We start from the raw sequence: 15,049 nt of genomic DNA, 5'->3' as shown, positions 1-15,049 counted from the left end.
ATTTTGCACATTCATCTACCTTTGAAAAAGGTATACTGAGGTTTCCAACCATTATATTTTACTATTTCTCCCTATAAATCAGTTTTTCTTTTAAGTAGTTTGATGCTATTTTATTTGCTATTATTTTGGTATATGTTGAGCATTACTACCAATTTATTATTTATACCTTTAGGTATAATATAGTTTCCCAATTTATCATTTTTATATAATCATATCTATTATTTTTTTTTTTTACTATCGTCTTGTCTAAGATCACAACTGCTACCCCTGCCTTTTTGAATTTAGCCAAAGCATAATAAATTTTATTACAGTCCCTTGTCTTAATTTTGTGTTAATCTTTGTGTTTCAAAAGTTTTTTTTTTTTAGTTAAAAAATTTATTGTTGAATTCTACTTTCTAATCCATTTCTGCTATCCATCAATCAATAATCATTTATTAAGTGCCTACTGTGTGCCAGACACTGTTCTAAGTTCTGAGAATACAAAAAGAGGCAAAAGATGATCCCTGGTCTCAGGGATCTTACTATGTAATGGTGGAGACAACATGCAAACAAACATATACAAAGCAAACTACATGCAAGAATAGTAGAAAATAAGTAATAGAGGGTAGGCACTGGACTTAAGAGGTGTTGGGGAAGTCTTGTAGAAGGTAGGATTTTAATTGGGACTTAAAGGAAGCCAGGGAGGTCAGGAGTCATACTGGATGAGAGAGAGCATTCCAGGTGTTGGGCACAATCAGAGAAAATGCCCAGTACTGAAAGATGGAATGTCTTTTTTGGGAAACAGCCAGGAGGTCAGTTGTTACATCTAAGAATATTGTCAGAGTTGTAAGAAGACTTGAAAAATCAGAAGAAGGCTAGGTTATGAAGGGCTTTGAATGCTAAGCAAAGTATTTTGTATCTGCTCCTGGAGGTAATAGGAATTCACTAGAGGGGTGTGTGTGTGTGTGTGTGTGTGTGTGTGTGTGTGTGTGTGTGTGTGTGTGTGTGTGTGTGTGTGTGTGTGTGCGTGTGTATGACACCATAGGACCTGCTTTTTAGAAATTGGCTAAATGGCTGAATGAAGGATGGATGGGAGAGACCTGAGGCAGACAGACCCACCAGCAGGACATTGCTATCCTTTTCTCTTCTTGTAGGTGTATTTATTCTATCTATCTTCAAGGTAATAACTATAAAAGCCTTCTCTCCATTCTGTCCTCTTATATTTTTCCCTTTCCTCCTATAGTTGTAGAATCATTCTCTGCCTCCAGACTTGTGTCCTGGATGTCACTGGATCCCTAAACTTTATCTGTTTTTTCCCCTTTATCATTGATATTTTTTGTTTATGCATAGTTAAAATTTTTCTTTCTGAATTAGGACTTTGGTTTTTTTAAGGTCAGGTTCTGATGCTCTTGCACTTTGAACTGGACAGTGGGTTTCTTGTTTTGGTTCCTTGTTGCTTGTCTTGTCCTTCAGTAGTGTTGGTTGATTACAATGCGCTGGCAGGTCTCAGGTCTATACTCAGATACAGAGTGCTGAGCTCTTCTCTCTTGTTAAAGGCCATTCACATCTGCGGCTGCAAACTTTTGATCTACCAGGGTGGGAAAATGATCTCTGCCACCTTGGTTCGAGCCTTGATGTTTTTTAATCTCCAGAAGGAGGTTTCAAATCCTCCTCTCTGGAGTACTTTGACCATGAAGTATATTTGTCAACGCTGGGGTGTTCTTTAATGGAATGCTCTGAGGCTGTGGGAGCTGGTATTCTACATGTTTTATCCCTCTTCTCTGCCTGGGCCTCCTTCCTTAATGCCTTCAGATTTCTGGGTGTTCTCCTTTGCTAACCTAGGCTGGATCAAGGTACATGTTATAGTTTCTCTCTTTTATCCTTAATTATCATTCAGTTTTATCTTTTTATGTTGTACGTGTATGGGAATTAGGCTGTTCTGCTCCTCTTTACTCAGTTATCTTGGTGTTAAAAAAAGATAATCTCTAAAGGGAGAGAGTGCTAATTATTAGGTGGATCATGAAAAGCCTCATCTAGGAAGTTAGACCTGTTCTGTGTTTGAAGGAAGGTAGGGATTCTCAGTAGTCTATAAACATTTATTAAGAACCTACTATGTACTAGGCACTGGGCTAAGCGCTGGATTTTATGGGTAGATGTGTGAAAGGATCACATTCTAGACATGGTAGACCCCTTGTGCCAAGGAATGGAGATGGTAGATGGAATACTGCATACAAGGAATATCTTGTAAACTAGTTTGATTGGGTAGAGAGTGCACGAAGGGGAATAATATGAAACAAAAGAAAAAGTAGGTGGAAGTCATATTGTAAAATGCTTGAAGTATCAGGCTGGGTTAATTTTATGATTTTAGCAATATATACAGAATTTTAAAAAATAAGATACAACATCCATTCCTGTTTAAGAAACAAAACAGAACACTAGAAAGCATAGGAATAACATGACCTTTCCTTAATATGAAAAGCGGTAAAACTAACAGTCATAATATTTGTAATGGGGATAAACTAGATGCCTTTTCAATAAGATTTAAGGCAAAGTATAAGAGTGAGCACCCCAGCCTACACAGGGGGACCTGCTACCACAGGTTTGTAGATCTACATTCATAAAAGGAAAGACAGCTTCTGAGGGGCTAAAAATCACTTTAATTAAGACATGTATCATTCACCTAGGTCAGAGGAGTCAGCACCCTGAATTTCAAAGAAAATACAGAGAAATTAAAGCTCATCAGACATGGCTTCCTCTGCCTGACCATAATTCAAAAGACAGGCCCAACTGTCTGACCATAGTTACCAGAGACTGACATCTGGATTCTCAAAGGGGGTGGAGGGAGGGGAAGCCACTTTTCTTCAGCATTTTTTGGGGTCTCCTTTAGCAAGGTATTGACCCACTTTTCATGCTTTTCTTACATCTCTCTCATTTCTCTTCCCAGTTTTTCCTCCCCTTCTCTAACTTGATTTTCAAAATCCTTTTTGAGCTCTTTCATGGCCTGAGCCCATTGAATATTTATTCTGGATGTTTGGGATACTTTTATGTCTTTCCCTGATGGTAAGCATTGTTCTTCCTCATCAGAAAGGATGGGAGAAGATATCTGTTCACCCAGAAAGTAACCTTATATAGTCTTATTTTTTTTTCTCTTTTTTGGGCATTTTTCCCAACCAGTTACTTGACTTTTGGGTCCTTTGTCAAGAGCAGGGTATACTCTGGGAATCTGTAAGATCTCAGTTCCTCCAAGGTGGCACAATCAAGTGTGTACTGGTCTGGGTGTAGAGAGGGATTTTTGTGCCCAGAATCTTAGCAGTTACCTCTCCACAGCCACCTGGCCTCCTGTTCTGCCAAGTCAGCACTAGGGGCTGATTTTCAGATAAGCTGGATGGGCAGGGCTGCCATTCAGTGTGAGACAAAGACCAGCTCCCCCAGGGCCTCCACACAAGGCCGAAGCAAGAATCAGCTCCTCAGTGTCTGCAGGGTTTTTATGCTCCAACTATGGAGTCTGTTGCCGATGTGGCCTCTGCAGCAACTGCGTGAGGCCAGAGCTATGGAAGGCCCTTCTCCCTTCCTGGACAGCTGAAAAAACCCTGTCACTGACCTTTGGCACCTGTGGGTTGAGGGATCTGAGAACCCGCTGCTACTGGGACTGGGGATTCCGCAACTGGAGATTCTGCCACCAAGCGCTGTTTGAGGAGCTGTGCTCCACGTCTGGTGCAACAGACGTTTCCTGTGGGCCTTTCAGGTCACCCTGGGCTGGAAATCTCCTCCACTCTTTTGTTCTCCACTCCTGCTGCTCCAGAATTTGTTGAGAGCCTCTCTCCAGGTATTTTATGGGCTATGTGGGGAGAGCCTCTGTATCTGTGTCTTTCTACTCCACCATCTTGGCTCTGCCCCCCTGTATCTGTCTGTGGGTTTATTTTGTAACCTGCAAATTTACCAAAGTTTATTATTTCAAGTAATTTTTTACTTGATTCTCTGGGATTCTCTAAGTATATTATCATATCATCTGCAAAGAGTGATAACTTAGTTTCTTTGCCTAATCAAATTCCTTCAATTTCTTTTTCTTCTCTTATTGCTACAGTTAACATTTCTAGTACTATATTGAATAATAGTGGTGATAATGGACATCCTTGTTTCACTCCTGATCTTATTGGAAATGCATCTATCTTATCTCCATTGCATATAATGCTTGCTGAAGGTTTTAGGTAGGTACTGCTTATCTTTTTATTGAAAGTTCCATTTATTCCTATGCTCTCCAGTGTTTTCAATAGGAATGGGTGCTGTATTTTTTCAAAAGCTTTTTCTGCATCTACTGAAAGAATCATGTGGTTTCTGTTAGTTTTGTTGTTGATATGATCAATAAAGCTAATAGTTTTTCTAATATTGAAGCGGTCCTACATTCCTGGTATAAATCCTACCTGATCATAATGTATTATTCTTGTGAAAGTGACTGTATTCTTTTTGCTAGTATCTTATTCAAAATTTTTGCATCTATATTCGTTAGAGAAATTGGTCTATAATTTTCTTTCTCCGTTTCCCTCTTCCTGGTTTAGGTATCAGAACCATATTTGTATCATAAAAAGAATTTGGCAGGACTCCTTCTTTCCCAATTTTCTCAAATAGTCTATACAGTATTGGAATTAACTGTTCTTTAAATGTTTGACAGAATTTACTTGTAAATCCATCTGACCCTGGAGATTTTTTCCTAGGTAGTGTATTGATGGGTTATTCAATTTCTTTTTCTGAGATCGAGTTATTTAAGTATTCAACTTCCTCTTCTGTAAATCTAGACAATTTATGTTTTTTAAAATAACATCTATCTCATATAGATCGTCAAATTTATGGCATATAGTTGGGCAAAGCAGTTTCTTATTATTGTTTTAATTTCCTCCTCATTGGAAGTCTCATTTGTTCTTTATGATTATTATTCACATATCGTCAGCAATGGCTTGGCAATCTCATTTGCTATTTTTTCCCCCATACTCCAAGATGTAGTTCATCTGAATCTGGTGACTTTAACTTAAGGAAGGTACATAAAAACAACTTACTTTTGAAGGAGTTTCAATTCCCCTCTTCTTAATTACTTTTCTTTAAATCTTTCCAAATTGAAGATACATTCTTTAATACATAAAATACAAGCAAAATAAGATTTGAGTAGCTTTATTTAATTTTTTACAAGTTAAAGTTAAATTTAGAAGAGGCAGACATTTTCAGCAACAATTGTGATATAAAAACAGAGGATATCAATAAGATGTAACAAAGTCAACATCAAAAAAAGGCATGCTATTTTATAGTAGACAATGTTGAACTTGGATTTTTTTTTTGGTCTCTGTGTTAAAGACACATTAATAGAAATAGTTTATGAAAACCTTGTGAGATTCAAAAAAGATGTTTATAATAACTGAGGGTCATAACTATTTCTGAAAATGCCATTTTCCACTGAAAATATTATAGTTTGGGGAAAACAAGACATGATGAATTATTTTTGCAAATGTTTAGGGATTATACTATATTGAAGTATCTTAGCATGTCATATGCATTCTGTTACATAAAATATCAAATTGATAAAGAAATATAATTTGAGGGTAAGGCTCCATTGAGACCAGCTAGGTGGTATAGTGGATAGAGTGCTGGGCCTGAAATCAGGAAAACTCATCTTCCTGAGATCAAATCTGGCTTCAGCCACTTTCTAGCTATGTGATCCTGGGAAATTACTCTTTGCCTCAGTTTCCTCATCTGTAAAATGAGCTGGAGAAGGATATGGCAAACCCCTCAAGTATCTTTGCCAAAGAAACCTCAAATGGGGTCACAAAGAGTCAGACACAACTAAACAACAACTGAAGCTTTATTTTATCTTTGTTTGGGTATGTTTTCATATAGCTGCCCCTAAATTCAGTGACTTTTTTTGATTTAAAATGTTTTATGTTGATGTAATTTCTTAGAAACATCTTAGAGACAGGCATCTCAGAGACTCACTTTGAGATACAAGGTCAAATATCTATTGAATTGCCAAGGTTTATCTTGGTTTCCTGCTTAAACAATCTAACAAATTCAGGCTTAATTCCACATTTTTATTTCTAAGCCACAGATACACAGGAGTCAGTAGTGTATCACACCAATATTCTCTCTTTTCTGAGGATCTTACAGACCATAGGGGAGGGATTTAAACTCACTCCAGTACTAGACCAACTCACTAGTGGCAAATGGTTTGGTGATATTGGCTTTTATGGTCTAGCTTGTCTGCCTTCATGGAGTGGGGCATCCCTTGAACAGGACATGCTTTTTCTGCAGTGTCACAGCTGTTATTCATTCTCTTACATACTTCCCCACAAGTGTGACTTTCATAACCTGCTAGTGATCCTGTTTATTTTCTGTCACACAAATGAATATCTGTGAAGGTGAGAGATCTTTTTTGCTCCATAAGCCTACTACCATAGGCATTCAGAATCACCTTCCAGTGTTCCCTCACTCTCAACATTCATATTCAATCAGTCTCTGAAGGCTGGTGGAGATTAAAAAAGTCTGGAATTTAGCTCCAACTCTGACACTGAATTTAGCTGTGTGATGGTGGATACATCACTTAGCCTATTTAGGCTTCTGTTTCCTCATCTGTAAAATGGGGGTAATAACCTTTGCACTACCTTCTGCTAGGTGAGGCTTAGTGCTTTGTAAACTGCTAAGCATTATAAAAATGGAGGCTATAATTTTCATCCTCACGCCTCTCTTATTTCCACAATAACCATCCTAGTTTAAGCCTTTAATAATAATAGCTTACATTTATGTGGCATTTTAATGCTTACAAAGTGATTTCCAAATATTATCTCCTTTTATTCTCACAAAGACCCTGTGTGGTAGGTAGTAGAAATATTACTATTCTTTGTTTTAAGGATGGAGAATTAGAATATTAGACTGTTTAAGTGGCTTGTTTCTGGTCACAGAACTATTAAATATAGAGCAGTGGTATTCAAAGTATAGTATGTGGACCCATAATTGTACTAAGACATTATTTGCCTACTAAAATACTCCTCTCTTTCCCAACTATATATCTGTATGAGACTGGATTTTTTTCATATACTTCCATCAAAAAAATATAACATGATTATTTGAATAAAAAAACAAATATAAGAATCTAGCTGTCTTCTACATGAGAGATAGTTACATAAGTGTTTTTTAAAATTCTCATTTTCTTTTGTTTATAAAGTAGTTATTTTCATAAAATAGCTTATGTTAATGTTATTTTAAAAGAAAGAATAAAAATGTAAAATTATCAATTTTAATTTCTAATAAGGTAAATGTTCATAGAAATAACTCACATAAGCAAAAGTTCTTAGTGATCCTTAATAATTTTTAAGAGTATAAAGGAGTACTGAGATCAAATAAAACATAAAAGTTAGTTATTATTTTCAAAATACACCCAATATCAACACCCAACTCCATTGTCACTTGCTTTACCTCAACCAGGATATCACATTTACCTCATATTGTACTTAACACTACAATACATTGGAGTATCTGTGCATGTGCTTTGTGTCAATTGATAAATTGCAGGCTCTCTGAGGACAAGAACCCTGTCATGTATATATTTGTATTTTCCCGAATGCCAAGTATATTATATACATTTATAACACTTTCTCACAGTCTTTTGACACACAGTAGGTGATTAATAAATGCATGTTGAATGAATGAGTGAACAAAACCTTTAAACTGAACGTCTTCCTCTCCCTAACAACCCTCAGGATTATCTGCACCCTCCAAGTTCTACTTAATTCACCTGCTTGGGAAATAGCTTCTATAAATAAATAGTTTCTGTTTCATGAATGATTTACTTTTCATATTTACACTCCCTTAGTCTTGCCTCTAAGCTACCGCAAGTTAGGTTGCTTAGAAATTTGAATTTAGTTGGTATTCAAATCCTTAGCCACCAAGCCCCTAGTCTGAAAGGGAAAACCTCGTTAAAAAATAACCTCAGAACACAATGCACTATTTGATACTTAGCTGCTGTTGTTACTACATTTGTTAGGGGCAACTTGACAAGACTTTTCCTGTTCATTCTTATTTTTTTTTATGGTTCTCTAGTTTTGGGGGATACTGATACAGATGGCTCAAAAGTGCTTTCAAAATGAATATTTTGACAATTTGCTGTACACTTGCAAACCCTGTCACCTTCGATGTTCCAACACACCCCCTTTGGTGTGTCAGAGTTATTGTAATGCAAGTAAGTAATGGAATATTTCTCTTGCATTTATTTATTAGCTTGTTGTGCAGGTTCTGTATTTGTTCCAAGTAAAATATATAAGGAAGACAGTGACATTTTCTAAATAATGCATGATAATGACAGATTGCAATGATTAAATTGACAAAAATTATTCAAAACAGAACTGAATGCATTTATTCAATCTTATCAGTGCAATGTAGTTTATCAATTATTCAAACAGAGGGTTATTTAGATAATAGAAAGTCAATATTAATCAAGAAGAGAAATTTGAGAAATTATGTTATATTAAAATGGTGTTTGTGTTTTGTCTTGTCTTCATTATATCTGCCATTGTCTATCGATAAAGGTACTACCACTTCCTTGAAAATCACAGATGTGAGTATCTGGATCTGCACAGGTGTGGGAATAATTTCATCGTTGACAGTTTTCTTGTTAATACTTATCCTGAAGAAAATGATCCCTGAGAGATCAAAGGACGAATTGGAAAATACAGGTACAAAATGTTATGAATTTGATTTTAAATCTTTGAAATCAATCTTCATGAGATGGCAGCTGTAACTTTCAGTTTTTTCTTATTGTGTGTGTATAACTTTAGTATCTAAGTCATAAATCTTCTGAGTGCATTGGTGAATGAGTGAATTAGTTCAAATTCTGCAGATCAACATTCATTTCTACTGTATTCATTATGATGTTGACAGCACCCATGCCTTCCCCCCAAATCTTTCCATGAGGTATGACTATCAAAGAACAGAAGTATTTTTCAGAAAACATTGATATCTTTGCAAAGGTTGATTGATTAACTGATTAATGCTAACTAAGAGAAACTGTCAGCCCTATCCTTCAGTATCAGGAAAAATCTGACTGCATCTGTGAATGTATTTTTAATACAAATTTGAATGATTCACTTACGATAAAGTACTTAAGCCTTCACTGAGGAAGAATGTTCAAGTCAAGTTTTTCAGGCATTAGGCCTCCTTGGTCTAAGGTCTTCTAGTGAAGAGCTGGCAATAGAGTATTCATTGTCTCATTTAAGAACTCTTTATGAAAGAAATATTAAGGCTTAGGTTTCCATACCACCTCTGTCCATGACCTTATCCCTAAACATATCAGTCAGTTTCCCAACTTTTCTATTTAGGCTCTAATTTGTGAAAAACATCCATCTTTTTATTTATAATAGAACTAGAGAAGTGAGACATCTGTTCCACTTACTTCTTTTACTTTCATTGCCCAGAGGTCTTTCGGACAGGTAGGGTATAGTGTTTTATGAGGTTGTTAGTTTTTTAAAAATTTTAATAGAATTACTTTAGGAGAATGTCATGGAAAGTATTAAGACTTTTCTTCACATGTATACAATGTATGCATATATACAATATAATGGAAACTTTTTTACATTACATTCTCAATTCAGATTCCTTTAAAGAAAATTCATTAACTTAAAAAATGTAGACCAAATGAATATCAGCTTGTCTCTAGCTCCAAATTTTGAAGTCACTTATAGGGCACTCATGACATTGTGTAATATATGGTTACAGAGGATTCTGTCCTTGTTAAGAGTTTAAGGCCTACTGTGCAAAGACCACTTTGTGGAAAGATGTGCCTCTCAGTGATATCATAGCTTCATTGTCAAAACCTAAGACCTTTTATACTTAGATTTAAGGCAAAACTTTTAGAGCAACAGATGGATAATGCTGTACTTGTTTATATCTTTTCAGAGCCAAAAGCTGAGCTACAGGAGACTGCAAAAGTTGATCTTGATAGGAGTGAAAATAATGAAGCTGGAACTCTCCCTAGAAGCAGCACTTCTATGACATACATAGTAGAAGCATGCAAGTGTGAAGACTGTAATCTAGGCTCCGATATATCCTTCCCACTCCCAGCCATGGAAGAAGGAGCAACTGTTCTTGTCACCACAAAAACAAATTACTTTTGCAAGAGTTCACCAGTTTCCATGAATGACACTTTCATGGGGATATGGAAATCTATTTTCACCACATAATGATCTAGTTTGACTGGGATAGTGCCATTTGTAAAGTTTATGTCAGTGAACAGAGCAATGCATCTCATCCCTTTATAATAGTTGCTGTCATCTGTCATCAAGATAACTCTTTTTCATTTTAGAATCTTTCTTGATTTATTTCTCTATGTTTTGGTTGAGAGTCAACTATAAAAACCTTCTCCACTTCATTATTGCATTCTCTATTCATTAAGAAAAAGGAGTGATGTGTCAGTTTCAAAGTTTCTTATTTTTATATTTGCATATTTACTCAATATTCACTTATATAGTAGAGAAATAAACTGACCATCTCAGGACAGGTTTAAAGTTGTATTCATTGCTAAAGGAAATGAGGGACTGAAAAAATAGGAAATGCCTAAGATCATTTCAACATTAAAAGAGGACAGAAATTATTTTAGAAGACTTTAACGAACTTTTCCTTCAGATGGAGAGTTCATACACACATTAACAAGGCAAAATGGAAACAAGTGAAAATTGATAAATTGCAACACATATAGAGAGGTTCAAGGTACTATAAGAATTATGGCAGCCAGGTTAAAATTTAGATTTTTGTTTTGAGGTTTAGGATGTAGTGATCCTCTTTCATTCATTTACAGATCCCTTCATTTAAGAGAGCAGCTTTATCATACAATGGGAAGATGAAATCCTTCTCATATGGCAGCAAATGTTTTATTTATCCCACCTGTTGTCTGTAATGAAGCAGAAACTGTGGTAATTCAATATATTTTCAAATTAATTGTGAAAGTGTGCTGGTCAAGGAATTATCTATTAAAGTTTCCTGACTCTTCCTCTCCCAGTGAATGCAGTGGTAACATCTTTTGTTCTTGCAATTCAAGTGTTGATGAATTTTACCTGTCATGTAAATATGAATTATGTATTCCCTTTTCTGTTTTTGTGCCTGTTAAAATATTAAGTCATTTTGAGATCTGTGGTTTCTTCTTACATTGTAAGAGGTGCCTTTCATTCCTGGCTGAATTTGTTATGACAACTAAGTTTGATATTCTACTGGCTTTTCCCTGACAGTATCTTTGTAGTTTCTGGGAGGTGGACTGACTTGAAGGTAGAGGTGGGGCTACAAGGAAGAGGTTTTAGCTGGAATGAAGATTGGCTTGCTGATGGAGATCAAGTGTTTTTTATGAGTTTTAGGGACTTCTTGATCTATGGCTTTCAAACTTTCCAAGTTCATACACCATGGTGCAAAAAATTCAACAACTTCAATCACTCTTGATTAATTACTTATGTAAAAGCAATAGCATTGGAACAAATGGAAAGGACAGCATTGCTTTTTATTAGATACCAATAATATGCTCTGAAAAAGTGAACAAGTAAATTGACAGAAGTAGAAGTTTAAATATTACTAATGACCAACTTGTGGACTTCTTGGTAGCCTTTTACAGACCTTGTTGAAGATAAGAGAGAGTTTTAGAAGATGGGGGTGGGTGACTGAGTGCTCGTAGTGAACCTTTTACACTGGCCACACTGTCAAAGTGGTTACCTCAAGTCACTTCTGGCACTCAGATCCATAAGCTCAGGAATTTTATCAGTCTATCCAGGCTGTGAGGAGCTGTTTCTCCATTAAGCAAACTCAAAAGAGAATGAGTTATAAGGTAAAATAACAGATGATTATTTTTGTAGGGAATAGATCTTTTCAAGTATTAGGGAACTGATTATTAGCTAGAATGCTGCTTGGTAAATACGGAATCTAAGTGAAAGCTCTGCATTAGATTTAAAGGATGACAGATATATTGTTATATACACATACATATACATACACACAGACTTATATACATATATATAGACACATATATGTATATATATAAATATGTATATCTCTGGAAGGGACTTCAAAATTCATCTAGTTCAACATTATCTCTTGAAGGGACCTCAAAATCCATCTTATTCAACATGTCATTTTATAAATATAATATTCCTGCTAGGGTTAGTTCTAAACTTTGTACTCAAAGGTTAGGTATCTCTAGGGGATCCGTATCTTGGGTTCATAGCATTCTGTGTTTCTGCCCTCCTACAATTATAGTTAACAAGTTCCCAACGTTGAGCTTACCTTTTTTAACTTTCAGTCACCAGACACAATTAAATCAAAGCAATGGCATTTATTAAGATGGCATCATTCATTTAGGAGCTTAACACCTTGTTGTCTTTGTTATTTGCCACATATTTTCTGTGATAACTTCAACTAGGCTGGGTGGAAAATCATTGATCAGTGCCAATTGGCCCACATTATACAGATATAGAAACTCAGTGTTAGAGAGGTTAAGCGACTTACCCAAGGTCACATAGGTAGTAAGCATCAGGTAGTATGGTTTGATTCTGGGTCCTCTGCCATTGTCTTGAGGAATAATTCAACTAAGATATTGTTTCACTATGGAGAGAGTACACCTTTCTTCGAGCAGATATTTGAATTTATCAGATATGGTATTTCTCTCCCTTGGAGAATAGTGGATACACACTAGTGATTCAATTCAATGAACATTCATTAAGTACTTGCTATGTACACACTAGTATGGAATCAAGGATGATATATTTCTGTCATTAAAAAACTTATGTTCTACTGAGGGAACAGGAACCTGTCACATACACAAGTAACAATGGTGGGATAAGGACAATGAAGGGATCCAAAGTGCTCTTCAAAAGTTTGAGGAGGGGGAAAACACTGTCATTATTTCCAGAGAATATTTCCTAATTCTTTATTTGTTGAGAGTTGGTCCTGACTGATGTGATTAATAAGAAAGTATTCTAATACTGCAGAGCTAGAAGCTACCAGCTCCTTGGAGGAGTTTGCATGTGAAAAAAGATAGTTTAAAATGTACAAAGAAAGATAAGGAGATAATATCTCATGAGGTTATAATTTAGGGAACCAGGTAGGTTTGGCATATTGAGTAGGAAAATCTTAAAATTATTAAGCAATGAGTGGAATGGAATATTAACAATTATAGCAATTTTTTGAACTCAAAGCACTCTCTTACCTATCTTAGTACTCAGCCTTGTTTCTTGGATGATAAGACTGAAGCTTCAGTGAGAATAATGGAAAAGTAACTGTTGTTATCATTAGAAAATATTTAAGTGCTTTATAGCACATGACACCATCCTAGGCAATAGTCTTTCCCTCTGAAAGCTTAAAATTTAGCATAAAAACAGGATAATAAAGTATGAGGTTCTTTCCACTAGTCTAGGGATTCTCACCTTTTTTGTGTGATGGATCCCTTTGGATATGGTGAAACTTATGGATCTCTTTTCAGAATAATTTTTTAAATGTAGAATAAAATATGTAGTATCACAAAGGAAACTGATGATTTTTGAAATAAGGATGGACTTGTTTTCCCAATGAAGTTAATTGACCTTCTACTATAGACTAATGTTTATTGATTTTCATTGAAAATTTAGAATAAAGTCTATACTTAAACAGAATAAAACAAAACTTTAGAGCAGGGGTTCTTAACCTGGGGGTCAATGAATGCCAGGGATCCATGGTTAGATTTTAGAGAATCTATAAACTCAGATGGGAAAAAATGTATCTTTATCTTACTAACTTCTAGATGAAATCCAGGATTTCCTTCAATTATGCATGTAGGAAACAAACATTATTCTGCGAAGGGATTCGTTATCAGTGGAGTCCGTGATGCAAAAAAGGTTAAGAACCTTTACTTTAGAGGATAGAGTATTGTAATTCAATTCAATATAACAAATATTTATCCAATACCTTCTTCAGTACAAAGCAGGATATAAAAGCCCTCACCATGTGCTTTAGAGATTATATCTGGTTGGAGAAGTAGGGTTGGCTTCATGAAGGAAGTGAGGTTTGAATTGAGCCTTGAAGTATAAGTGCTACTCCTATCAGCAGAAATTTAATGGTAGAGGCACAGGGAATAGCATGAACAAAAATACACTTGCAGGGAAGTACGAGGCATATTTGGAGAACAGATGGGAATCCAGTTTGGATGAAGCACAAAGTCCATGTAAATGAGGAGTGTGAGAAAAGTTTAGAAGTATAGGATTGTGGGGAGGACTGTGAATGCTCAGCGGACCAGGGTGGTTTTATTTTATGCCACTGAATTTTTGGGGCAAGGAATCACGGAACCTAAGGGTAGTAAACAGGGGTATGCTGATAAATGTTTAACAACCACCTCTCTAGGAATTAAAAAGTAAGTACAATGTAAGTTTAAGTTTACTCTGTGTTATTAATCTTACCTATAGCTCTAGGAATCAACAAAAACAATAAATCAACCCTTGATTTACAGTTTCTACTTTGGCACAGCTCTAATTATTATGAAGTTTTTCTGTATATCAAGATAAATCTCTCTGCAACTTCTAGTCATCTGTCTTAACTGTGTCCTTTAGGACCAAACCAAAGAAATCTAATTTCTATTCTATATGACAGTCCCTTAAATATGCGAGGATTGTTATCAAGTTTTCTTAAGTTTTTCTGCTTCAGACTAACGTTCCTATTTCTTCTGCTGGTTCATCATATGACATATTATCCAGTCCTCTTGCCATTTTGGTTGCCCTCTTCCAGGTTATCTCCATCTATTTTGTATCACTGCTAAAAGGTGGTGCGTTGAATTAAACTCAGTACTCCAAATATGGCCCAATCAGAGCAGGAACTCCTAATTCCTTTATTGTAGAAACTAGGCCTCTCTATGCAGTGTAGGATAAAACTACCTTTTTTGGTTTCCATGTGACATTTGAGTCATATTGAACTGACAATCTAGCTTACAGACTACAGATCTCTTTTCAGATGAAGTATCCACATTCCCTCCATCTTGTATTTGTGAAGTTATAGTCTCAAATATATTTATTTTCTTTCTACTAGATACAGCCTA

The 15,049-nt window shown here is 35.7% G+C and overlaps 1 protein-coding gene across 1 annotated transcript; it reads left to right on the top strand.

Moving 5' to 3' along the window:
• Window positions 1-7,728: 7,728 nt before the first annotated feature.
• TNFRSF17 (TNF receptor superfamily member 17) lies at window positions 7,729-11,134 on the top strand. The gene is made up of 3 exons (XM_072610016.1): window positions 7,729-8,197; window positions 8,544-8,690; window positions 9,910-11,134. Exons 1-3 carry the CDS (start codon window positions 8,080-8,082, stop codon window positions 10,191-10,193), a joined length of 549 nt encoding a protein of 182 aa, XP_072466117.1. The 5' UTR covers window positions 7,729-8,079; the 3' UTR covers window positions 10,194-11,134.
• The last annotated feature ends 3,915 nt before the right edge of the window (window positions 11,135-15,049 follow it).

The sequence above is a fragment of the Notamacropus eugenii genome, chromosome 1, assembly GCF_028372415.1.
Source record: "Notamacropus eugenii isolate mMacEug1 chromosome 1, mMacEug1.pri_v2, whole genome shotgun sequence".
NCBI classification, from domain to species: Eukaryota; Metazoa; Chordata; class Mammalia; order Diprotodontia; family Macropodidae; genus Notamacropus; species Notamacropus eugenii.
This window is presented reverse-complemented; position numbering and strand designations above follow the sequence as displayed.

Bases quoted from the DNA above. Each gene is read 5' to 3' on its own strand.
- TNFRSF17 (XM_072610016.1), top strand. From the start codon at position 8,080: ATGGCTCAAAAGTGCTTTCAAAATGAATATTTTGACAATTTGCTGTAC. The intron at 8,198-8,543 runs GTAAGTAATGGA...CTATCGATAAAG, and splicing joins TCAGAGTTATTGTAATGCAA to GTACTACCACTTCCTTGAAA. The intron at 8,691-9,909 runs GTACAAAATGTT...ATATCTTTTCAG, and splicing joins GGACGAATTGGAAAATACAG to AGCCAAAAGCTGAGCTACAG.